This window comes from Arabidopsis thaliana (genome assembly GCF_000001735.4).
Source record: "Arabidopsis thaliana chromosome 1 sequence".
Classification (NCBI taxonomy): Eukaryota; Viridiplantae; Streptophyta; class Magnoliopsida; order Brassicales; family Brassicaceae; genus Arabidopsis; species Arabidopsis thaliana.
This window is the reverse complement of record NC_003070.9, coordinates 29,915,206-29,939,670: the sequence shown is the minus strand read 5'-3', so window position 1 is coordinate 29,939,670 and position 24,465 is coordinate 29,915,206. Positions and strand designations below refer to the sequence as shown.

General features: G+C 39.6%; 5 protein-coding genes, 2 long non-coding RNA genes and 1 other non-coding gene across 15 annotated transcripts; 5 read left to right on the top strand and 3 right to left on the bottom strand.

Moving 5' to 3' along the window:
* Positions 1-814: 814 nt before the first annotated feature.
* Positions 815-7,093, top strand: AT1G79570 (kinase superfamily with octicosapeptide/Phox/Bem1p domain-containing protein; the record flags this gene model as incomplete). Of its 5 annotated transcripts, none has more annotated exons than NM_106605.4 (10): positions 815-868; positions 1,363-1,628; positions 2,023-4,929; positions 5,003-5,074; positions 5,335-5,487; positions 5,577-5,740; positions 5,839-5,986; positions 6,080-6,202; positions 6,420-6,507; positions 6,616-7,093. In NM_106605.4, the coding sequence occupies exons 3-10, from the start codon at positions 2,131-2,133 to the stop codon at positions 6,813-6,815; spliced, it is 3,747 nt and encodes a 1,248-aa protein (NP_178075.1). In that variant the 5' UTR covers positions 815-868; positions 1,363-1,628; positions 2,023-2,130. The 5 variants fall into 5 exon arrangements, with proteins under 5 accessions (NP_178075.1, NP_001321988.1, NP_001321989.1 ...); NM_001334889.1 differs by having other exon boundaries at positions 1,363-1,609; positions 6,616-6,815; NM_001334891.1 differs by lacking the exons at positions 6,420-6,507; positions 6,616-7,093 and having other exon boundaries at positions 6,080-6,407.
* Positions 7,086-13,047, bottom strand: FTSH12 (FTSH protease 12; the record flags this gene model as incomplete). 3 transcript variants are annotated; one of them, NM_106604.4, is made up of 19 exons in its annotated part: positions 12,267-12,912; positions 11,853-12,037; positions 11,420-11,646; positions 10,926-11,203; positions 10,616-10,693; positions 10,294-10,536; positions 10,050-10,190; positions 9,778-9,945; positions 9,570-9,682; positions 9,254-9,470; positions 9,089-9,160; positions 8,880-8,999; positions 8,670-8,786; positions 8,383-8,559; positions 8,080-8,199; positions 7,904-7,978; positions 7,704-7,811; positions 7,531-7,611; positions 7,086-7,440 (listed from the first exon to the last, which is right to left on the bottom strand). In NM_106604.4, exons 1-19 carry the CDS (start codon positions 12,693-12,695, stop codon positions 7,363-7,365), a joined length of 3,027 nt encoding a protein of 1,008 aa, NP_565212.1. In that variant the 5' UTR covers positions 12,696-12,912. The 3 variants fall into 3 exon arrangements, with proteins under 3 accessions (NP_565212.1, NP_001321597.1, NP_001321596.1); NM_001334887.1 differs by lacking the exon at positions 7,086-7,440 and having other exon boundaries at positions 7,504-7,611; positions 12,267-13,047; NM_001334888.1 differs by lacking the exons at positions 7,086-7,440; positions 7,531-7,611 and having other exon boundaries at positions 7,645-7,811; positions 12,267-13,047.
* U5.9 lies at positions 11,128-11,223 on the top strand. The gene has a single exon (NR_139717.1). It is a non-coding gene; the product is annotated as an other RNA (small nuclear RNA).
* Positions 13,035-15,648, top strand: PGK (phosphoglycerate kinase). Of its 2 annotated transcripts, NM_179576.3 has the most exons (7): positions 13,035-13,209; positions 13,345-13,570; positions 13,871-13,948; positions 14,037-14,297; positions 14,386-14,703; positions 14,812-14,970; positions 15,130-15,648. In NM_179576.3, exons 2-7 carry the CDS (start codon positions 13,376-13,378, stop codon positions 15,322-15,324), a joined length of 1,206 nt encoding a protein of 401 aa, NP_849907.1. In that variant the 5' UTR covers positions 13,035-13,209; positions 13,345-13,375; the 3' UTR covers positions 15,325-15,648. The 2 variants fall into 2 exon arrangements, with proteins under 2 accessions (NP_849907.1, NP_178073.1); NM_106603.3 differs by having other exon boundaries at positions 13,187-13,570.
* Positions 15,649-16,542: 894 nt separating this feature from the next.
* Positions 16,543-16,842, bottom strand: AT1G09887. Its single transcript, NR_139716.1, has one exon. It is a non-coding gene; the product is annotated as an other RNA (long non-coding RNA).
* On the top strand, positions 16,547-19,696 carry AT1G79540 (Pentatricopeptide repeat (PPR) superfamily protein). The gene has a single exon (NM_106602.3). It carries the CDS (start codon positions 16,995-16,997, stop codon positions 19,335-19,337), a length of 2,343 nt encoding a protein of 780 aa, NP_178072.1. The 5' UTR covers positions 16,547-16,994; the 3' UTR covers positions 19,338-19,696.
* A 566-nt stretch (positions 19,697-20,262) lies between these two features.
* GAPCP-1 (glyceraldehyde-3-phosphate dehydrogenase of plastid 1) lies at positions 20,263-23,769 on the top strand. Its single transcript, NM_106601.4, has 14 exons — positions 20,263-20,678; positions 21,117-21,190; positions 21,289-21,356; positions 21,436-21,474; positions 21,611-21,711; positions 21,851-21,963; positions 22,052-22,151; positions 22,230-22,376; positions 22,457-22,517; positions 22,608-22,705; positions 22,793-22,935; positions 23,044-23,127; positions 23,212-23,301; positions 23,385-23,769. The coding sequence occupies exons 1-14, from the start codon at positions 20,583-20,585 to the stop codon at positions 23,437-23,439; spliced, it is 1,269 nt and encodes a 422-aa protein (NP_178071.1). The 5' UTR covers positions 20,263-20,582; the 3' UTR covers positions 23,440-23,769.
* AT1G79529 lies at positions 23,261-24,009 on the bottom strand. The gene is made up of 3 exons (NR_139965.1): positions 23,865-24,009; positions 23,707-23,785; positions 23,261-23,597 (listed from the first exon to the last, which is right to left on the bottom strand). It is a non-coding gene; the product is annotated as an other RNA (long non-coding RNA).
* Between the last annotated feature and the right edge of the window lie 456 nt (positions 24,010-24,465).

The window sequence follows — 24,465 nt, the reverse complement described above, 5'->3', positions numbered from 1 at the left end:
TCCAAACAGTTCACTTGGAAAGAAAGCAAGATCAAATTATATAACAATGGAAGTTATCTTGCTTGCTATACTTATTTATTACTCTTATACCAATCCATAAACTTCAAAACACTTGTAATAGTTATATTTTCTTGAAAATTCCATTACAATCGAGTTCATGTACAATAAATCGTGGTATGTCAATGTCATCCTGGCTTGAGGTCGGGGAAACAAACATTTGTATATTCAACGAAAGACTTCTTCTGTATATAAACTTTTTCGATATCCAAAAGTACCGACCATAGTTTGTTTTACATATTGTGGGGCCAATCATTGCCGCCCCATTGGCGTTGGGGCTTTTGAAGTTGCAGCCTTGACCACAAAACAAACAACATACCACCATCTAGTCATCTAGAGTTTATTAACACCTTCGTTTTTTCTTGACCAAGAACTATGTTTACTTCCAGCAGATGCATTTTTTGGAGGTTTTAAATTGTTTGATTGACAAAAACATAAAAATTGAACGATCTTCGATTATGAACGAATATGTTTTTCTTTATATTATATATGTAAACATCTACTATTTTTTACAACTACATAAACAATCTGTTTATGTGAAAGATTTAGATTTGCTAGTATATCATAAGATACATTATCTTCATTAATTTTAGTCAGTCAACAAACTCATCAAAGTCATCTACTCCAAGAATTCTAGACTAGCTAGTTGCCAATCATTTCTTAATCAACTGTTTTGTTTTCCCCTCCTAGCTAACTGTATCAGGTACGTGATTAGTTCCCTCAAGAGTTAAAAAACAAAGCACTGTTTTCTTTTAATACATTAAGAAGCCACTTGAGAAATTTACCTCTGAACGAAAAAAAAAAAAAAAGAGTTAAGCAGGATATATATCTGAATATGTTACTTTTGTTATTGTGTTTTAAGGTATCAAAAAGTCAACCTCTTATGATAACGATTTTGAAATCATCGACATGTTCTTTCTTATTCATTATTAACACCGGTTCTGTTAATATTCATTAAGATCCGGTGAATTGGGAGATATATATATATATCATATCTCTATTCACATGCCCACTCAATCTTTTTTTCACAAATATAAGAATCTATCTCGACCGTTCAAGTCTCACCTATTAGGCCATTCTCTCAAAATCAACGGTTGATGTCGTTCTCACTGCGTAACATGTGACTGAAACACTGAGCTGATCACCGCATAACGAATCTAGGCATCTTGGCTAAGGTCAACAATATGAACAAAAGAGTAATTTCTGAAACTTTTGAGGCTACTTTTCGAAATTTCAATCATTTTGACCAGATTTGGATTTTCTCCTTTTGTTAATTAAACTATATATATTTATACGCTTCTTGAGTTTTTTTTTTTTTTGTTCTTTAGCTAGCCGACAAAATTGCATTTTATTATTATTATTTAATTGTGATTGAAAGATTTTCCAAAATTTTAGTAAGCTCTCAGAAAGGCAGGCCTGGAAAACGAGAGAAAATTGAGGGCAAAAAAAAAGATTTAGGGTTTTATTTTTTGGTAATCTGTTCTTCCTTGGCTGTGTACTGATCAACCATCAGCTAAGAGACGATATCTTCCAGTGGTTCGATCAATTCTTCGTAAGCTTACTCGCTAAAGGTTTGGGAAGAATGTTTCACTGTTGTATCTTATTTTGAGTCGTTAGAATTTCCTGAAGCTTTAAGATCATTGATTTTGATTTTACATTCTAAAATGACGGAATCGTTGTATCGGCTGCTTATTTAGGGTTTTGGGTTTTTTGTGCTGTTGGTAGCTTTTAATTGAGTGTATTTGGTATTTTTGGATTAGTTGAAAAATGGTTGGGTTAGTTTGAATCCAATTCTCGCTGAGAATTTTATGCTCACGATCATTCACATAAGAGATTCCGCTATCTGAAGAAATCGAAGCATGTGAAATTTTCCCTTTTCCTTTCGATGTCTGCGTTTCGCTGCGTTGTCATCTTTTGTTCTTGCCATGGGACTTAAAACTAATATCCTTATACTTTTCATTGCAGCTTAATGTTTAACGGCATCACCAGCATCTTGAAGGAGTACTAGTTTTGGTTAGATTCGTCATACATGTGTTTGAATTAGAGTAATTTGAAGGGCTGTTTTGTTTTGTGATGGATAAAGCTAGACATCAACAGCTTTTTCAGCATTCCATGGAACCTGGTTATAGAAACGAGACTGTTCCTCAACCATTTATGCCTGATCAAACAGGGAGCGCGAGTGCTAATATGCGACCTCCCAATTCTAATGGTTCAGATGTTAAGGCGGTGCATAACTTCTCCATACAAACAGGTGAGGAATTCTCTCTTGAGTTTATGCGTGATCGGGTGATTCCTCAGAGGTCTTCCAATCCCAATGGAGCTGGCGACATGAACTATAACACTGGTTATATGGAGCTTCGAGGCTTGATAGGGATAAGTCACACAGGATCTGAGTGTGCTTCAGATGTCTCAAGGTTCAGCACTGTGGAAAATGGCACCAGTGATATTGAGAGGACTAACTCTTCGCTTCACGAGTTTGGAAATAAACTAAATCATGTCCAGTCAGCACCACAAGCTTTACTAAGTAAAGATAGCAGTGTAGGAAATTTACATGGATACAAGAACACGTCTTCTTCAGCCTCAGGTAGTGTAACAGCAAAGGTGAAGATCCTTTGCAGTTTCGGTGGGAAAATACTTCCACGTCCAGGTGATTCAAAGCTTCGATACGTTGGAGGTGAAACACACATTATATCCATAAGAAAGGATATATCTTGGCAGGAGCTTAGGCAAAAAATCCTTGAAATCTATTACCAAACACGTGTTGTAAAGTATCAGCTTCCTGGTGAAGATCTTGACGCGTTGGTGTCTGTATCATCTGAAGAAGATCTCCAGAATATGCTGGAAGAATATAATGAGATGGAAAACCGTGGGGGATCTCAGAAGCTTAGGATGTTTCTTTTCTCCATCAGTGATATGGATGATGCTCTTCTGGGGGTTAACAAAAATGACGGCGACTCTGAGTTTCAATATGTTGTAGCTGTAAATGGCATGGACATTGGATCAGGAAAGAACTCGACCCTTCTTGGGCTTGACAGCTCTTCAGCAAACAACTTAGCTGAGCTTGATGTGCGGAACACTGAGGGGATCAATACCATTGCTGGAGATGTTGTTGGAGTCGGCGCATCACAGTTAATGGTGAATGGTTTCCAACAAACGTCTGCTCAACAGTCTGAGTCTATTCCACCAAGCTCATCGCTTCATTATTCTCAATCTATTCCACTGAATGCTGCATATCAGTTGCAGCAATCTGTTCCGCCAAGCTCTGCTCTTCATTATCCCCAGTCCATTACCCCAGGTTCCTCTCTTCAGTATCCCCAATCTATTACGCCAGGCTCCTCTTATCAGTATCCACAATCCATCATACCTGGTTCTGCCAGCTCCTATGGAATATACCCACAATATTATGGGCATGTGGTTCAACATGGAGAAAGAGAACGGTTTCCTCTCTATCCTGATCACAGTTCTAACTACTCCGCTATCGGGGAAACTACCAGTTCCATACCGATCCAAGGGCATGTCAGTCAGCAAGGTGGCTGGGCTGAAGGGTATCCGTACCCTGGCAGCACACCCAAAAGCACACAAGCGCTAGCAGAGGAGCAAAAAGTATCATCTGATATGAAAATTCGTGAGGAAGTTGAGCCTGAAAACCGTAAAACTCCGGGGAATGATCACCAGAATCCTCCCCAAATAGATGATGTTGAGGTGAGGAATCACAATCAGGTCCGGGAGATGGCAGTTGCAACAACTCCACCTAGCCAGGATGCACATTTACTACCCCCTAGTAGAGATCCACGGCAGAACACTACTGCAAAACCTGCTACCTACCGTGATGCTGTTATTACTGGGCAGGTTCCTCTATCTGGTATTGAAGATCAGCTTTCAACTTCAAGCAGTACCTATGCCCCTGTTCATAGCGACTCTGAGTCAAATTTAATTGATCTTAACTACCCGGAGCCTGAGCAGTCTTCCCAAAGGGTATATTGCTCAGAGAGAATACCTCGTGAACAGCTAGAATTGCTAAATCGTTTGTCGAAGTCCGATAACTCATTAAGCTCTCAGTTCGTAACGTCTGAGTCACCAGCAAACACTGCACAGCAAGATTCAGGAAAAGAAGCGGTTGGAAAGTCACATGACGAATTCAAGACTGTTAATGATGATGCCAATCACCATACGCACAAAGATGTGGAAACAATCTTTGAAAAAGTAGGAGTATCAGATGAAACTTTGGAATCCGAGCCCCTGCACAAGATTGTAAATCCTGACGATGCAAACAAGAACAGAGTAGTCAATGGGGCAGATACTGAAATTGGTGTTTCCAACTTGAGCCATGTAAACGCAGCCATGAGTCATGTTATTCCTGAAGAGCAAGCTTCGCTGCAGGGAGATATTCTTATTGATATCAATGACCGGTTTCCTCGTGACTTCCTCTCTGAAATATTCTCACAGGCAATCTCAGAGGATACATCCACTGTCCGTCCATATCCTCACGATGGAGCTGCTGTTAGCATGAATGTGCAAAATCACGATCGTAAAAACTGGTCATATTTTCAGCAGCTGGCTGAAGATCAGTTTATCCAAAGAGATGTTGTACTTGACCAAGCTGATTCTCGCATTCCATCTGACCGTAAAGATGGTGGAGAGAGCTCCAGATTGCCTTATGTCTCGCCATTGAGTAGAGATGGTATTTCAACAAACCTTGCTAATCCTCAGTTGACTTTAGGTCAAGATTATGGGGGTAATTTTTCTGAAAAGGATGGGGGTGGCACTGGCAGCATTCCCCCTGCTCTAGAGAATGAACAGATGAAGGTCACTGAGAGTGAGGAATTTGGTGCCATGGTGGAGAATCTTAGGACGCCGGATTCTGAACCAAAGGTATGAGTTAGTGGCAGTTTTTATTTTATGATTTCCAAAACCACTGTGTTTCTGAAGAGAATGGAACATCTAGGATGAAAAGACAGAAACAAGGCATGCTGCGCTTCCTCCACTTGGCTCAGAGTTTGACTACAGTGGCTTGCAGGTATGAAAAACTTTGAAAATATACGTCTGACAAAACTCGTACTATCTATGCATGGGAAATTCTTTGTTGGGGTCCATGTTGGTGGAATCAGCATTATGTTTAACCCCGACTAGTTTTTGTCTGTGCGTCTTGTTTCATTTTCATTGCGCTAGTTCTGTCAAAACAATTCTCTGCTTCTATTTTCTTAGTGTTTCTGCTGAGCTCCTTTTCTGTGTTTGGTTTACATAGATGTAAAATAGTATACTCTTAAATATTACTAGATCATTAAGAATGAAGATCTTGAGGAGTTGAGGGAGCTTGGTTCTGGTACTTTTGGAACGGTGTATCATGGGAAGTGGAGAGGATCAGATGTCGCTATCAAGAGGATAAAGAAGAGTTGCTTTGCTGGGCGGTCATCAGAGCAAGAGAGATTGGTGAGTTGTTTGCAGATCATGTCTAATGCATCTCCCTTTTTGCCATGCCTAAAATTCATGCACCTGTGTTAATTTGTCACACTATCTAGACTGGTGAATTTTGGGGGGAAGCTGAAATTCTTTCAAAGCTTCATCATCCGAACGTGGTAGCATTTTATGGTGTTGTAAAAGACGGGCCTGGAGGGACCTTGGCGACTGTGACAGAGTACATGGTTGATGGTTCTCTGAGGCATGTTCTGGTCCGGAAGGACAGGTAAAGTTCGGCTTGTTAGGTTCTCTGATATCACTTTAATTGGTTCCAGTTCGTTTATCTTATAAAGTTTTATCTATTTTCCTTCTTTGTATTATCAGGCATCTTGATCGTCGTAAGAGACTAATCATTGCCATGGATGCTGCATTTGGAATGGAATATTTACACTCCAAAAACACTGTTCACTTTGATTTGAAATGTGACAATTTACTTGTGAACTTGAAAGATCCTTCTCGCCCAATCTGCAAGGTAACACGATTGCTAGACCTTCCCGTCGATGAATTTAGTTTAATATGATTTTTGAATAAATCGCATTAATATCCGCATGCTCTTCTACCTCAGGTTGGTGACTTTGGTTTGTCAAAAATCAAGAGAAATACGTTGGTATCTGGTGGTGTACGTGGAACCTTACCGTGGATGGCACCAGAGCTTCTAAACGGGAGCAGTAGCAAAGTTTCTGAAAAGGTAAACATTAATATGATAAGATGCACAGTAAATATCAATTACCACTTTAACTGCTAGAATGATGAATCCTCTGCAACAGTCACCTATCTTCCCGTTTATGAAAAGCTGAGATGAATAGTGTTTAGTTTCTTGAGATGAGAATCTTATGTTATCACAAACTGACTGAGAATGCAACTAAACTAGAAGATCTGTTATATTCTTGTTTTTTTGCCTGCAGGTTGATGTTTTCTCTTTCGGTATCGTTCTGTGGGAGATTCTAACCGGAGAGGAACCATATGCCAATATGCACTATGGGGCAATAATAGGTGCGTGCAAGTAACTCATGGTCTATCGAGTTTCTGCCTGTTCATTCTTGTTCTGAATGCCGTGGGTATGAAATTTAAGATGATGATGACTTCATTGTGAAAGTGCAGGTGGGATAGTGAACAACACACTGAGACCAACCATACCAGGCTTCTGTGACGATGAATGGAGAACACTAATGGAGGAATGTTGGGCACCAAACCCAATGGCAAGACCATCTTTCACAGAGATAGCTGGTCGCTTACGAGTAATGTCATCAGCAGCAACTTCAACTCAATCCAAGCCATCAGCTCACAGGGCTTCCAAATGAAAAACCTTTCTTTTTCTTATGTGCAGTGAAAAGAGAACATAAGTCGATTACAAAGAGTCCAATTCTTTTATACTTTTTCGATTTGGGGTTTGGAGAGAGATATTTCTTGATCCTTCTCCTTTCCTTTTTTTGTTCTTTAACAAAAACAAACAAAAAAAAGTTGAAAAGTTTATTCCAGTTGGTTGAAATTGTTTTGTCACATGTATCTGTTGAATACACATGCATCCCTTTTATAGCTATGCACTGTGTTTGCAAAGATGAAGAATTCTTGACCAGGCAAATAACAGGAAAGGTTTTCTTATGTGAGCATATCATATGGTTTCTCTGAAAATGTTCAACTGCAGATATATATCATCAAATACAGACAGACACAGTACAAAATCCGGCTGGGCCAGGAACATAACTGCGGATATTCTATACCTAAACCAATGATGGGGGGCAAAAGCTCTTTTAAGATGATTTTTTTAGATTGATCAAACCTTTTTGGTTTTCACTATTGAAGAAGTTGGGAACAATCCTGTGGTGTGACAGGATAAGAGTAAAGCTTCTAGCTTCTGTGGAGTGGCGCAGCACGTAAATCAACTGGCTGATAGCTCACTCGATCCTTGTGAGGTAAAAGCTCCTCCTGAAAAGAAAGAACAACTAGTGTCACACACTTAAAATGGGAACTAGAGCTGAGGATTGAGGATCAACAAGAAGATAATATATAGACTACATCATCAGGGTTTATCTGGAATGGCTTCACAAAATCCTCAAACATTAACGGAGAAAGATCCTTCATTTTCTCTTCCACTTCCTACAAAATGAAAGCAATATTTCTTCAGACTGAGAGTATCTAAGCACATAAAAGGTCATAATGAATTGTCATTGAAGTTTCAGAAAGTGTACCAATCCAGTAATCCTTGATTTTTCTAATAACTCTCTGGTGATTAAGTCCAGAATGTGCCTGTTTGCTCTCAGAGCATTCATCGCAAGTTCTTCAGTCTCCTCGATATACTGTCACCAACATTCAAATACCATCTATATGTTCAAGCTCCACATGGGAGAGTTTAAATCAGATTAGGTGTGCTGAGTCGAAGATAAATTACCCTTGTCAACTCACGGGTGAATAGCTCGGATACTTCTACCGACATCTCTGCTGGCATTACATGAGGATGGTCCCACTGATATAACATCACCAAGTTGAAAAGAACGTGAGGAACTACTGAGAATATGTAAGATCAGCAAAAATGGGATAGTATCAGTCTCTGATTAATGGATATACCCGGTATTTTATCAGCTCGCCGTCTGGGTTATCTGGTAAATCCACCATTCCAATCTTTTTTACAAGTTGAGTGAGACCTAATCTCGCACTTTGAGGGCTAATCACCATCTCCCTGGCAATCTGAAAATGTAATGTCAGGTCAAATTTAGAATGGAAGACTAAACATTAATATTACTCAAAACACAAGCACTTTGCAGATATGCAGTTACATAGATGTTATTTTAGCTACCGAGTTGAAGGTTTAATCAGAAGCTGAAAAGCAAGGCACAGTAATTAGTTAAACGAGAAAGGGAGAGTACTTACTTTTGTTATCTTCTCCAGGTCATCTTTTCCTCCATCAGTGACATTATCGCCAAAAACCACACGTTCAGCACAGCGTCCACCATGAGCTACCACCATTTGCATTTTCATATAACCAAACGTGGTATACCCTTGGTCTACCATGTCTTCACGTGGATAGAAAACCGATACAGCAGTTTCCTGTAAGATTCAAGAGAAAAGTTTATTTAATCCATTCTTACACTGTGTTGACTGTTGAGTGTTCAAACACCACTATCATTACAACTGAAAAATATATATTTGAAACAGACCTTGCCACCAGGAAGGAGCTGCGAAAATGCATGCCAGTCAAATCGAGGAAACAAATGAGCCAACACTATATGACCAGCCTCATGAACAGCCAGAAGTCTCTTCTTTTCGTAAGATACCTAATATTACATAAGCTTTAACGGTTAGGGCTTTTTTAGCTGTGGAGCATAGTATGTTTTGAGATAAATAGTACAAAGGATGTCAGTACGAACACTTTGTTCACATTTCTGTTGCTCTTCCTCTGTAAGAAGTACACCCATACCCTCGAGCAATTGTTTATCTAACACATCAACAATGTCTTGTTGATATATGTAAGAACGTCCCTTCCTTACCTGTAAAATTGGATTACGATCAACAACGCTCCTCTAGAAATGGTATAACTAAATTGGGAAATTGAGATCCACATAAGAATATGACATACCGACATTATAGCCGCTTCGTTAACAAGATTCCGGATATCTGCCCCGGAAAAGCCAACCGTTCGAAAAACAAGCTGGATGTGAAAAAGGATATAGTTGTTATGAATGAGCAAACACCTATATCAAACATGTTATTGGGATTGAAAAATAGCAGGAAAACAACTTGCCTTCCCAAAGTCTATATCTTCTGCAAGGTTCTTCCCAGCACTGTGAACTCCAAATATTTGCACCCTTTGCTTTGCATCAGGCAACCCAATATACAGCCGACGGTCAATACGGCCAGAACGGACAAACTCAAGGTCGAGTTCATCAGGTCTATTGGTAGCACAGATAAATATCACAGCTTGTCTCAAAGAAAACCTATCGATACCTGTCTTCTCTTTCCTGCAGGTGGTACAATATTAAGTATGAAAGCCTTGATACAAACCCGATGAAAACATGTACATATCACTAAGATTTATAAACAAGTGCAGATTCTCTTACTCCCCATCGAGTTGCGCAATTAAAGCTTCAAAAGTTGCTCTTCTCCGTGGATCTTTTCTAGCATGTCTACCAGCAATAGCATCTATTTCATCCACAAACACAAAAGCAGGGGCCTGGAGATAGTATATAAAATTAGATCCACAATAATAGTGTGAGTAGAAGACAACTATACCGTATGAGCTTTAAAACACATAACTAAGAACCTTACATTTCGTCTCGCGATTGAAAACATCTCATTGATCTTTGCAGCACCACTTTTTTCACTGTCTGTGAACTCCGCACCAGATGCAAACACAAATGGTAGCCCACTTTCCTTTGCAAGTGTTCGCGCAAAAAGTGTTTTTCCAGTTCCAGGAGGTCCAGAAAGAAGCACACCCTGACTCAAAAATGAAAACAGAGGAGAGTTTGAGCTTAGCTTAGACAGTTAAATGGAATAAACCAATATCCACATGTTAGTTTTTGGGTCAAGATGTAATTTACCCTGACAAAAGCCACATCTTTTTCATAGTATTGCATTGGGTTCCCCATGTAGATCATTAGCTCATCAAGAAGATCCCAGACATCACCGCCTAGTACCACTTCCTTATACATTGATTTTGTCTCACTGACATCTCCAACCGGCTGTATGATAATTAAAACTCATCAATAGAAGTGTGAATATGTGGGAAGAAGGCAACTAAACAAAGAAGTAACGAGGTTAATGGTATACAGTAACGATGATTACCAATATAAAATTTTCTGCATAAGCCATATCAAACAGCTGATTATACTTCTTGTAGAGAAAGCGCTTGGATGTGATAAGGAGAAGCATGGCAGATTCTCTTATAAACCATAAAATTAGTATCCCCGGCAGAAGTGCAATGAAAACTTTCATGAAGTAGTGGATCTGCCTCTTCTGAAGAAGATCCACCTCAACTCCGGCGTTGCAAATAGTCTCAAACAAGTAAGGATCTAAGGGAATGTCAACCTAGAAATAAAAAGGATATGACATGGTGAATGTACATCATTCATTTCCAAATACTTGCAACTATAATTTTTTTACTTACAATATATTCTAGAGGGAAACCTTCTTTCATGGTCACATACAATCTCTTTAGGTCTTCCGTGAAAACAACAGCTGCAACCTGTTATGAACACATACACAGATTATCGTGCCAACATAAGCTAAAAAAAAGATCTATCATCCTATCACGTCCAGCTTCAAATTAATTGCTTTGGAAAAGGAATATATTCATCATATTTTAACTCATAATGAATATACCATCACTTGTTATCATTTAAAAAATTCAACTGGATATAATGACACTTGCCACTCACAATCCCAAAGCCGGACAAGAGTATAGGTTAGAGCTGTACCTCAGAAGAATCAAGCTTCTGAAGGAAGTAGGTATAGGGAAGCTTAGGGCGATATCGCCACCATCTCTTTGATATCCAGAGAGCTCTAGTTCCCTCAGTTTCAGATGTCCTTCCAATAACATCTTCGCGAAGACTTTTCTCTACCTCTTTCATATCAAATTCAACCACATACTTCGCCGCTGAGGAGTTTAACTGTTCTGATAATTTTTCTCGTTCTAACATTTCCTTCCAGGTTGCAAGCCTTTCCCGCCAATTACCTACACTGTCTCCAATTTCACCTATCATAGAAGAATGCAATAGAGGATTAGATGGTCAAAAGCACAGGTTACCAATGATAGTAGATGAGGGATCTAGAAGTGCTGCTCTGAAAGAAACTTGATTAGTGAGATAAGATTAGGTCGTCAAAAACAAAGGTTTCGCACAATAAATCACTTCTTGTTATATCTTCAGCATGCCACTACTAAACAAGTATCACCTAACGAATGTATACTGACCAGAGACACCCAGATCTTGGCTTAGTTTCTTCTTTGCCTCTGTCTGAATCCTAGCATTTCTACCAATTATTTTCTTGAGAGATCCCTCTGTGGTCTCTAGATCGTCATCCCACGCATTTTCTCCAACATAAGAACTATCGTGGACAAGTGTTCCATCAGGCGCTTCAATGAACCTTTTTAATTTCAAGCCTTTAGGTGTTGCTTTCCTCCACATATTTCTCTTGAACCTGAAACACTAGAATAAGTCAGGACATTCTACAAAATCAAATAAACAGAAGTTCTTTTAGTCTTCCCACTCTTGACGCTTTAGATGCCTCATTAGCTGAGTATTTACTTGTTAAAGGATGATACCATAGTTTGAATATGAACCATATTTTACCATGTCCCAGTAGAGAAAATTACAATCGGAAACTGAGGATTAGGAAGCACCTACTTTTCTATATTTCCAGGAGATGGCTCGGGGATCAAAGCCTCCATAAAAGACTCTGTTAACTCTCTTCTCTCTCGTTCTACCCGAGGAGCTTGGATGGCAACATAAACTCTTTGACAAGAAAGTAACAGCGCAAAAGCATATATGAACAAGGCAGCAACTCGTTTACCGTCCCAATTCCTGATGTCCTGATACAATACATCTTCCCTCATTAAGAAACAACCTAATACACTAGTATATGTCGCTAGAATAAGCGTAGTTGTAGTCTCCTCCAAAATTTATGCTTCCGTTAAATCAACAACAAAATAAATAAATACCATACGTTTGTCCCTCAATGTTTTAGAACACAAGCAGAAGTCTAACAATACTTGAGAATCAGAAATTTGATAATTACGTTAAAAAGCTGAACCAGCTTACCTTCCAATGCTCCCACTTGTTCCAATCAATAAACGAAGGCACTGTCTCATTCTTAAAGCGAGTCAGCTCGTGATGGCCCTTGTGCACACTATCCTTAACTCGAGCCACATACTCATTCACTCTCCCACTTGCTTCTTCCGAGTCAAACCCAATTTCTGTCTTCACAGATTCTCCAATCTTCTCCCCAATCCGCTCGGCACCAAGGCGAATAGACTGAGCCAATCTCACCCACGAAAAGCCTCCATCGCTATTAGATGAAGACCCACTACTACTTTCAGACGCATAGACTCGAAAGAGCTGTTTTTTCCGGGTAGCTCCCAGTCCATACTTGGCGGGAAACCGAACAAGACCAAAACTTTTTGATCTTTTCAACAACTGAGTCGATGAAGAGATAAGCGGATTCGGTTTATACGAAATTGCAATCTCCATGAATGAAATCACAAGAAAAAAATTAAAAAGAGAACAAAACCAGACGCATTTGAAGATTTTTCCCGATTAAAGAGCTCTCTCTGAGAAAATTACTGAAGGAAAATGGTGAGTACCAACCATTCAGCTCACTCGACTCTCCGGCAAGACTTACGCTTCTCTCCGGTAAGGAGGTTTATCTACACTGATCCGTCGTTGAGAGTGTCCTAATACTTCGAAGGAGAAAGATGACGCTTAAACTCAAAGAGGCTCGAAGCCTATTAGTTATATAATTGGGCTAGCCCATTAAGGTCCATCAGCCCACTATCCGAAAAATAATATATTTAAACCGTGGAATCCAAGGAGAGACACAGTGGCAAAAAGGGTAATTATAGGGACATTTCTTGGGGTGTTGTCCAAGCTGCTTTTATATAAGGAAGGGATATTGTTCTCTCGCTTCTCGAAAGATCCATTCACCAACTCTTTATACCAGCCTCTGTAACGTTCGATCATCTTGTATTTCATTTCAACCACTCATGTAAGTATATTCTTTCTTCAGATTCCGATTGTTTTCTTCGATTAAGTTTTGAGCTAGATTCTCTAGATCTGTTTCACCGATTTGGTTGATTTCTCCGTCAATCTGAACTCGCGGTGTGCATCTTGTTGTTTGCAGTGTTTTTAGTTTGTTTTACGAAGAATCAACTATGGCGACGAAGAGAAGCGTTGGAACTTTGAAGGAAGCGGATCTGAAGGGAAAGAGTGTGTTCGTGAGGGTTGATCTCAACGTTCCTTTGGATGATAACTCTAACATCACCGATGACACCAGGATTCGTGCCGCTGTTCCCACCATCAAGTACTTGATGGGTAATGGATCTAGGGTTGTTCTCTGCAGTCACTTGGTATGATATCTTATCTCAGTTCTCACTTCACTACTTGCTTATCTGTTGTAATTTTGGTGTGGGAATTTTGATCTGATCTGTTTATCCGGAGAGCCATGCGTATAAGAAGAGTCTCTTTGCATGTTAGGATGTAGATATAGTATTCTTGTTTTTCAATATGTTCATTGACTCTATCGGTTGATTTTCTGGTGTTGTTTGGGTAATTGTTTTAGTAAGTTTACTTGGATATGTTTATACTCAAGTTCAATTGGATGATGCTGTTGAATTAATGGATGTATCTGATCTCAATTTATGTTTCAGGGCCGCCCAAAAGGTGTTACTCCTAAGTACAGCTTAAAGCCTCTTGTGCCCAGATTGTCTGAACTTCTTGGTGTTGAGGTTTGTTCCTCTTCCTCTTCTAGACTTGCAAGGTTTCTGAACATTAGCTTTTAAAAGAACACTGTTCTCACTCTGTTTGTGTTAATAGGTTGTAATGGCAAATGACTCTATTGGTGAGGAAGTCCAGAAGTTGGTTGCAGGACTACCTGAAGGTGGTGTTTTGCTCTTGGAGAATGTGAGGTTCTACGCCGAGGAAGAGAAGAATGATCCTGAATTTGCAAAGAAGCTTGCTGCTCTTGCCGATGTTTACGTTAATGATGCCTTCGGAACTGCTCACAGAGCTCATGCTTCCACTGAGGGAGTTGCCAAATTCTTGAAGCCTTCAGTTGCTGGTTTCCTCATGCAGAAGGTATTTAAAATTTGCAGCATAAAGAGTATCTTCTTAGATGAGTCTCTTTATTTTACTGATCAGACTATTACTTGTTTTATTGTGTCAGGAACTTGATTACCTTGTCGGAGCTGTGGCAAACCCCAAGAAGCCTTTTGCTGCCATTGTTGGAGGCTCAAAGGTTTCAACAAAGATTGGTGTCATTGAGTCTCTCTTGAACACAGTTGACATCCTCCTGCTCGGTGGAGGTATGATTTTTACTTTCTACAAGGCACAAGGACTCTCAGTCGGATCTTCCCTTGTGGAGGAGGACAAGCTTGACTTGGCAAAGTCACTCATGGAGAAAGCAAAGGCCAAAGGTGTCTCTCTCTTGCTCCCAACCGATGTGGTTATTGCTGACAAGTTTGCTCCCGATGCTAACAGCAAGGTAACTATCACAGTCATTGTGGTTGACTCTCAATGGGCCATGTATGAAAGTAAAACATTTAAGCGTCTGGTCTGGTCTCTTTAAAGCTGACACATATGACTCTTGCAGATAGTGCCAGCCACTGCCATCCCTGATGGCTGGATGGGTCTAGATATTGGTCCAGACTCCATCAAGACATTCAGCGAAGCTCTGGACACAACCAAAACCATCATCTGGAATGGTCCCATGGGTGTGTTTGAATTCGATAAGTTTGCTGCTGGAACTGAGGTATGAGCAACTAAACACATATAAACACAAGTTTTAGTCTCACTTTTGTCTAAATCCATTTGTCTTCAACATGTTTGTTAATCATCTGTCTTCAACATGTTTGTTAATCGGAGAAACCCAACTTAACTAACCCAATCTCTTGTCTTGTTTCACCATCAGGCCGTAGCAAAGCAGCTTGCAGAACTAAGCGGAAAGGGAGTAACCACAATCATTGGAGGAGGTGACTCTGTTGCTGCCGTCGAGAAGGTTGGTTTGGCAGACAAGATGAGCCACATCTCTACCGGAGGCGGTGCTAGTTTGGAGCTTCTTGAGGGTAAGCCACTTCCAGGAGTCCTCGCTCTCGACGAAGCTTGAAAATCCTCACGTTGGATTTCATCGCTATTTTGTGTTGTTATATGTATAACAAGTCGTCTGGTTATCTTGTGACCAGACGAGCAAGCCATTATTTATCAGCTTGAGATTTTCGTCTACGGCTCTCTTTTTATGAGTTTTTTAGTTTGGAGCCTTTTTTTAATAATAAGAGATGAAACTCTGATTGACGACAAAAAAAGAAAAGAAATGAAACTCTGATTAGCAAACTCCTCCATACTTCAACCAATGATTTGTCTCTTGCCTATAATTGTCCATTTAAAACGAAACAAGATCGTTGGGACGCATAATTGGCTTAACATGTTTTAGAAAAAAAAAAAAAAAGAAGATTCGTATTCCATCTTATTTGTTAACAACTAAAGGAGATATAAAGAAAATTAGAACACCTTTTACTAAAGAATACCGTGTGTTCTCTACGCTAAGCGGCATACACCTATTTTTGGAGGAGCAACTTCATATGAAGTCCGCTCCATTAAATCATCAGTTCGATAATTCTTAGCTAAATAGTTTCTATAGAGTCGATTGTTATTGAGTTCTCATTAGACAAGTTAAAGGCCCAGAAATTGCCCAATAACGACAAATAACGACATCAGAAATCGTCCCACATCGGATGGAACAGAAAGTAGATGTGGAAGGATTCACATATAAAATGCATTGGTGCACTCACTTCAGAAGTTATGGAGCCGTGTGGTGAATACAAAGCGAACTATTCTTTCGCCTTTTACTAAAGAATACCGTGTGTTCTCCACGCTAAACGGCATACACCAATTTTTGGAGGAGTAACTTCATCTGAAGTTTGCTCCATTAATCCCTCAGTTCAATCTTTAGTTGATTAACCATTAGTAATAGTATACAATTACTTGACAGGAAAAAATAATGAGATTATCTGACCAAAGATTGATGCCGGTTCTGAAGTCTTCAGGAGCGGTTAAGTGAACCAAGTGCTGGGTTCAACTCATAGCGATTATAGATCGATTTGTTATTTATTTGTTGATAATTTATTTCGATTATAGAATCCATTGAAGATCGATTACTCAACGGAAGGTTATCAAGTCAGTTAGTACTGCGGTTAACTAGTGGGTTACTAAACTCAAAGTTATGATACTTATTAGACGTAGCTCGTTTAGTGTGATTTTGAAGAGATAAGAATATATATTTGGCATTATTAGTTAGAAGATTTATGAATTTGTTTGTTTTTGTATTTGCATTTTTCGGTTTTCTAATTCTAATATGTAGGAATCTGATAGAAGATTTTATTCTGTACCCAAAACCGAGACGTTCCACTAATTCTCGATACCGGTTTACCCACTAACCGGCTGAAATCGATCCAGACTTTGCTCCGATGGCAGAAAACCCTTGACGATCAAAGAAAGCCGTCTTCTTCCCCAGACAGAGTCTCTTCCATCTATCTTTAATCGGAGGAGGATTTGAAATCTCTTCAGATCACCGGAAGTTCTGTGAGCTTTCTCTCCCGTCTAATCTCTCCGACCAATCCAAGTGAAGGTGGGCGGCGGAGTATTGCCGCCTAATTCTTATCTCATTTGGTGTTCTTCATTTGTTAGTCATGGAATCCAATCCCCTTCTAAACCCCTAATTTCTGCATCTACGAACTCTGCAACAATGAGATTTGATTTCTCATCGGCTTCGCATTTACTATGAAACCACAGATGTTCTTTCGATCAGTCATTCAGTTCTATTCAAAGCCGTCATGGATGCAACGTTCCTACTCTTCCGGTAACGCCGAATTCAATATCTCCGGCGAGGTCATCAGCATTCTAGCTAAGAAGAAACCTATAGAGCCTGCTTTGGAGCCGCTTGTTCCGTTTCTCTCGAAGAATATCATCACATCGGTAATCAAAGATGAGGTCAATAGACAATTAGGATTCCGTTTTTTTATATGGGCGTCGAGAAGAGAGCGTCTCAGGAGCCGAGAGTCTTTTGGTTTGGTCATCGATATGCTCTCTGAAGATAATGGTTGCGATCTATATTGGCAGACATTGGAGGAGCTTAAATCTGGTGGCGTCTCTGTCGATTCTTATTGCTTCTGTGTTTTGATCTCTGCTTATGCTAAGATGGGTATGGCGGAAAAAGCAGTGGAATCGTTTGGAAGGATGAAGGAGTTTGATTGCAGACCCGATGTGTTCACGTACAACGTGATATTGCGAGTCATGATGCGAGAGGAGGTCTTCTTTATGCTGGCTTTTGCTGTGTACAATGAAATGCTCAAGTGCAATTGTTCCCCAAATCTATACACGTTTGGTATCTTGATGGATGGATTGTATAAGAAAGGGAGAACGAGTGATGCACAGAAGATGTTCGACGATATGACCGGTAGAGGAATTTCGCCTAACAGAGTTACCTATACCATTCTCATTTCAGGTTTGTGTCAGAGGGGAAGTGCTGACGATGCACGAAAGCTATTCTACGAGATGCAAACGAGCGGTAACTATCCTGATTCCGTCGCACACAATGCTTTGCTTGATGGGTTTTGTAAATTGGGTCGGATGGTTGAAGCATTTGAGCTGTTGCGGCTTTTTGAGAAAGATGGTTTTGTGCTTGGTCTTCGAGGTTATAGCAGTTTAATCGATGGATTGTTCAGAGCTAGGAGATACACTCAGGCATTTGAGCTGTATGCAAATATGCTGAAGAAGAATATTAAACCTGACATCATTTTGTACACGATATTGATTCAAGGGTTATCTAAAGCCGGTAAGATTGAGGATGCATTGAAGCTGTTAAGCAGCATGCCAAGTAAGGGCATTAGCCCAGATACCTACTGTTACAATGCTGTTATAAAGGCTCTATGTGGGAGGGGACTTTTGGAAGAGGGTCGGTCCCTCCAACTCGAAATGTCAGAAACGGAATCCTTCCCTGATGCGTGCACACACACAATTCTTATCTGTAGTATGTGCAGGAATGGGCTGGTTAGGGAAGCTGAAGAAATTTTTACGGAGATTGAGAAGAGTGGTTGTTCTCCTTCGGTTGCTACGTTCAATGCTTTAATTGATGGACTGTGCAAGTCCGGTGAGCTCAAGGAAGCCAGGTTATTGTTGCATAAAATGGAGGTCGGGAGACCTGCTTCCTTGTTTCTTAGGCTTTCGCACAGTGGAAACCGGAGTTTTGACACCATGGTTGAATCCGGTTCGATTCTCAAGGCATACAGGGATCTTGCACATTTTGCTGATACCGGGAGTTCGCCAGACATTGTTTCTTACAATGTTCTTATAAATGGGTTCTGCAGAGCAGGAGACATTGACGGTGCTCTCAAGCTTCTCAATGTGCTTCAACTAAAGGGATTATCCCCTGATAGCGTCACTTACAACACTCTCATCAATGGACTTCATAGAGTCGGCAGAGAAGAAGAAGCTTTTAAACTCTTTTACGCTAAAGATGATTTTAGACACAGTCCCGCGGTTTACAGATCGCTCATGACATGGTCATGTCGGAAAAGAAAAGTCTTGGTGGCTTTTAATCTATGGATGAAATACCTTAAGAAGATATCTTGTCTGGATGATGAAACAGCTAATGAGATTGAACAATGTTTCAAGGAAGGGGAAACCGAGAGAGCTTTAAGACGACTTATTGAATTAGATACCAGAAAAGACGAGTTAACTTTAGGGCCTTACACGATATGGCTTATCGGGTTATGCCAATCAGGGAGATTTCACGAGGCCTTGATGGTGTTTTCGGTTTTAAGGGAGAAGAAGATCCTTGTAACACCTCCGAGCTGTGTCAAACTGATTCATGGACTCTGCAAAAGAGAACAACTTGATGCTGCAATAGAGGTGTTCTTATACACTCTAGATAACAACTTCAAGCTGATGCCTAGAGTTTGCAACTACCTCCTAAGCTCCCTCCTGGAATCAACAGAAAAGATGGAGATTGTTTCGCAACTTACAAACAGAATGGAACGTGCAGGGTACAATGTTGACTCGATGCTTCGATTCGAGATTTTGAAATATCATAGACATAGAAAGCAGGTGCTGATAGATCTTTAGGTAATGAAATGATTATTAAAGGTTTATCTACATCCGGATTCATAGGCATTAGTTTTGTGGAGAAGAGAAATATGAGTTTTGATTCGAATCTCTTTACCTTAACACTACATTAGAATAGAAAAATCTCTGGAACCGGAAGCTCTTTGAGGAAAAGGAAAAGGAAAAATATGAGGTTTATACGTAAATGCTTTGTATGCTTTATTGTTCATGAAGTTTTTCCTTATCTTTATTGTACACTGATTTGTTTTGTATTATGATGTTAAATTTCTTTGAAATAAAGACTAAACATGTCTAAATCTTTCTGGTTTCCTTCCAAGACCTGTTCCAACATTTTTGACCCTCCCATAAATTATGTACACAGCTTGTTTGTAAGATAAGGGAGCTTCCTGAATCCTTTTGGTTAGACAAAGAGACATGAATCAATCATAAATACCTCTTGATTCTTCGTTGTGGACTTGGCTTATCAGATATTGTTCGAATCACAAGATTTGGCCAAAGTTTCCTGAAGTTGACATCAACAAAAAGCATCTGCTGATTTCAGGCTGGAAAGGGCCTTTTAAAAAAAATCCCCGGGCCATATGACCATATCTGTCTGACGTGGCATCACCAAGGGCTTTCCTAATTCAGTATCTCAGTGCCAAAACGACAAAAGATCACAGTGAGGCCGACTAATCATGGGCCTGACCGTTGATCCACGTGTCTTTGTATTCCACGTCCAAATCTCAACCCTTCCTTTACATATGCCATGTCATCATCTTTTTCACCATTTTTTTGTGAGTTTTATGTGTGAGTTTTTTTTTTGCTGTCATTAATTTAGAAACAATAATCTCGTTGTATCAGTATCTCTATTTAATATGCAAAAATCAGTCATTAGTTTTATTTTAATACCGTTGAAAAAATGCAATAATTCATAGGTGTGCCGCAGCAGATTTTAACCCATCAATTTTATAGGAACAGAGTGTGTCGTCTCTCTACAACAGTCGTAGGCACATTAATACTATAATTGCCTTAAAAACTCCGTTGAGTAGACAAAAAGAGTGCAATTCCAAAGCATTTCTTATTCTTATAGATTTTAAAAATAGGAAAAAGGTGTAAATCTGCGAACATTTTGGATTCTTCACGTTTGTTTATATTTTGGGTTGGCTCTACACCTACTCTCAGAAGTCATAAGCCAAGCAAAGGGGGTTTTAGGGTTTTTGACCGCGAGCCAGATCTCTTTCTTTTGTTTCTCCCACTTCCGAATCAATGGCCTTCTCTTCTCTCCTCAGATCTGCCGCCTCCTACACGGTTGCCGCTCCTCGCCCTGACTTTTTCTCGTCGCCGGCGTCTGATCATTCTAAGGTCAGAGACGACGTTTTACCTTTAATCGATGTTATGTTGGATATGTTTAGCTTCGTTTCTGATTCTCTTGCGTTTCTGTTCGATTTGATTTGCTTTTAGCTTAGGTCGTGCTTTGATCTGCTTGAATTTCCTTTTTACGCGCCTTTGGTTACTTTGAAGAAGTTGTTTGATGTGATAAATATTACTTGGAAGTTGTTCTGAGTTTCTTAGCGTAAGCTTGTGACGTTTAATCCTATTTTTGTCTTCGTTCTTGCGTTTTTTGTATCTAGTCTCGTTTAACGATGAATTTCAACTTGTGAGGTTTCAAATCTTATTTGTTGCTCTTTTAGAATGTCTAATGGCAATACATTTGGAGTTGTTTGTTTTTTTATTTAAGTTTTTCCAGGAACTTTGCAAGAAAACAATCGTATTTATTATCTTTTGTCACAAATTTCTCAGGTGTTGTCAAGTCTTGGATTTAGTCGCAACCTGAAGCCATCAAGATTTTCTTCTGGGATATCTTCATCTCTACAGTTCTGTGACAAATTCTGTAACATGTGTAAAAGTTATTGATGTATGATGCACTTTTCGATTCTCAGAGTGTTTGTTTTGTTTATGTTTAAATGTACAGAAATGGCAATGCAAGAAGTGTGCAACCCATCAAGGCCACGGCTACAGAAGTGCCATCTGCAGTTCGAAGTAAGTAAGAAAATTAATAGTTTTATTGGATGTGTTTTCCTGTTGTGTGCTTATTGGTGAATTTGATTTGCTTGAGTAGGGTCAAGTAGCAGTGGAAAGACAAAGGTTGGGATCAACGGTATGTGCTTTTATTGATTGATGCCATTTGTTTGAAGTCCCAGATCATCATTTACTTTCTTAAGAATTTTCTTTTAGGCCCCCAACTTTTTCCGTTTCTTATGGAAGCTCATTTCTTTTTTCTGTGAGTGCTGCAGGTTTTGGTCGGATTGGAAGGTTGGTCCTCCGCATTGCAACATCAAGGGATGATATTGAGGTTGTAGCAGTGAATGACCCATTCATTGATGCCAAGTACATGGTAAGGATGCCTTACAATCTGAGTCATGTTCTTGCTTGCTTGAACCTGGTATAGTTTGAGAAAACATTGAAAATGCGTCATATGTTAGTCCTCTTTTTCACTGAACAAATGTCTGGTTTTCTATCCCCCTATTCCACAGGCTTACATGTTGAAGTATGATTCTACTCATGGAAATTTCAAGGGAAGCATCAATGTCATTGATGATTCTACTTTGGAGATCAATGGGAAGAAGGTCAATGTTGTCAGCAAGAGGTATCACCTAAAAGTGGCATGTTATCTTCTATCGCTCTGAGAACAGGTGTTTTCACTTTAGAACTTAATCCTCTTAATTCTTCCTCAGAGATCCATCTGAGATCCCATGGGCTGATCTTGGAGCTGATTATGTTGTTGAGTCTTCCGGTGTATTCACCACCCTGTCAAAGGCTGCATCCCATTTGAAGGTACGTTTTCATACAAACAAATGTTGTCGACCTTGTTTTATTATTATATTGTTTGCTTGATATTCATCGTTTTTATAGGGCGGTGCCAAGAAAGTTATAATTTCTGCCCCTTCTGCTGACGCACCTATGTTTGTTGTTGGAGTAAACGAGCACACATACCAACCAAACATGGATATAGTCTCCAATGCAAGTTGTACCACCAATTGTCTTGCCCCTCTTGCCAAGGTTGGTAATGTTGCACAATAATTTTACCCTCATTTCATTGCTATGAGATTCATTAAGGTCAACTAAACTGTATTTGGCAGGTGGTGCATGAGGAATTTGGTATTCTTGAAGGCTTGATGACAACTGTCCACGCAACTACAGGTCTATATAACTTACTCTCCTGCTGCAGATCACTGAATGTTGATAACCTGATTACACTAACCTGTGTGTTTTGGTTATTTTTTCTTTCAGCTACTCAGAAAACTGTTGATGGGCCATCAATGAAGGACTGGAGAGGAGGTCGGGGCGCTAGTCAAAACATCATTCCTAGCTCAACCGGCGCCGCGAAGGTACACAAAAACTCACATGGTTATCGCAAGCATGTAATTATCCTAAATCGGGAATCATATCTGAGCTGTGGTTTTTTGATCAAGTAGGCTGTAGGTAAAGTTCTTCCAGAACTGAATGGGAAACTTACGGGAATGGCCTTCCGTGTACCAACATCGAATGTTTCTGTGGTGGATTTAACTTGTCGACTTGAGAAGGGTGCCTCTTACGAAGATGTTAAGGCAGCCATTAAGTATGCTTCCTAAAATTTTATTGCCCGACCAGATATCGTCATCGAAACATTATCGTTTAATGTAGAACTCTTAATAACCTCTCATGGTTTAATGTAAACCTCTAACAGGCATGCCTCAGAAGGACCTCTTAAAGGCATTCTCGGGTACACAGATGAAGATGTCGTCTCCAATGATTTCGTCGGTGATTCAAGGTTGGTCTCTCTCCTTTTCTTCATAGTCATCTGAATCTTTTTTTGTGGTTGACCAATGTGGTGATTCCAATTTGGTTATAACAGGTCCAGTATCTTTGACGCCAATGCTGGTATTGGATTGAGCAAGTCCTTTGTGAAACTTGTCTCTTGGTACGACAACGAATGGGGTTACAGGTACACTTTTGTTTCTCATCTTATATTTCTCATCCTAGCTAACAGTTCTAACACTTAAAAATCTTCTCCCATTTTACTTACAGCAACCGAGTTCTTGACCTTATAGAGCACATGGCTTTGGTAGCTGCCAGCCACTAAATACACACACCAGTTCTTGCAGAAGCTTGAGTCTTTCTGCTTTTTGCGTAACCTGCTCTACAAAGCCGGTTTGGATTTGTTCGGTTCAATTAGGTGCCACTGTGCTAGGTGTTTTGAAATATTTGGCTTGAATCTCGAGCCTTTACTCTATTTTTGTTCTGTTCCAGTATCAGCAACCATGATTTGGTCCAAAAGACTGAAAAACTGTGCGACTTACATCTATGAATAAGGGGCTAAGCTAGTTGTACTTTACCAAAAATAGCTTACCAGTATAAGCAACGTTTGGATACTTCTTGATAGCGCATCGTTAGCTTTGCCCGTGCTTATGACAAAAGATCACTAACCACTGAAACATATTTTTTACAAATGAAAACAGAAATTGAACTTGATTAGCCTGTGTAACCATGTTTCAGAAGAAAGCTTACTCGTTTTTTCATCCGACGAAACTCGTTTGGTATTGGCGATTCCTGGAAGGGAAGCATGAAGATTTATCCATTGAGATGGACAACCTCATCATCTATCTCCTCTGTCTTGTTTCTGATCTCTTTCAAAACTTGTTTGTCTTTTCTCTATCATCACCACTTAAGAAAAGGTGGCTGTTTTTGAGTTAACGGAAGTAGACTCACTCAAGTGAGGCTATAGCTAAGGAAGGACATGAGTTATTTATTGGCCACCATGCGGATAAGGAGAACTCTTGAAGTAAGGTTACTCATATATTTTCACTTGCCCCGATATTTCATGGAAACTACAACATTTTCCACGAACTATTGTTTATTACATATGTTTTCTAAGACTTTATTTATTACAGATATCGCCTGAAATTTCGTATTATTACAAAAACACACGTAAATTTTGTCAATTCCAAATATCTCCAAATTTTTGTTTGTTACATATTGTTCCCTCAAGTTTTTGTTTATTACAGATTCCCCTGAACCTCTCATGGTTTGATGTAAACCTAAAACCTCAAAATCAAACAAGTTTGTCACAGAAAGATATATAGTCTCCAATGATTTCGTCAGTGATTCA

Bases quoted from the DNA above. Each gene is read 5' to 3' on its own strand.
- PGK (NM_179576.3), top strand. From the start codon at position 13,376: ATGGCGACGAAGAGAAGCGTTGGAACTTTGAAGGAAGCGGATCTGAAG. The intron at 14,298-14,385 runs GTATTTAAAATT...TTATTGTGTCAG, and splicing joins CTGGTTTCCTCATGCAGAAG to GAACTTGATTACCTTGTCGG. The intron at 14,971-15,129 runs GTATGAGCAACT...TTTCACCATCAG, and splicing joins AGTTTGCTGCTGGAACTGAG to GCCGTAGCAAAGCAGCTTGC.
- AT1G79540 (NM_106602.3), top strand. From the start codon at position 16,995: ATGAAACCACAGATGTTCTTTCGATCAGTCATTCAGTTCTATTCAAAG.
- GAPCP-1 (NM_106601.4), top strand. From the start codon at position 20,583: ATGGCCTTCTCTTCTCTCCTCAGATCTGCCGCCTCCTACACGGTTGCC. The intron at 22,377-22,456 runs GTTGGTAATGTT...TGTATTTGGCAG, and splicing joins GTCTTGCCCCTCTTGCCAAG to GTGGTGCATGAGGAATTTGG. The intron at 23,128-23,211 runs GTTGGTCTCTCT...TGGTTATAACAG, and splicing joins GATTTCGTCGGTGATTCAAG to GTCCAGTATCTTTGACGCCA.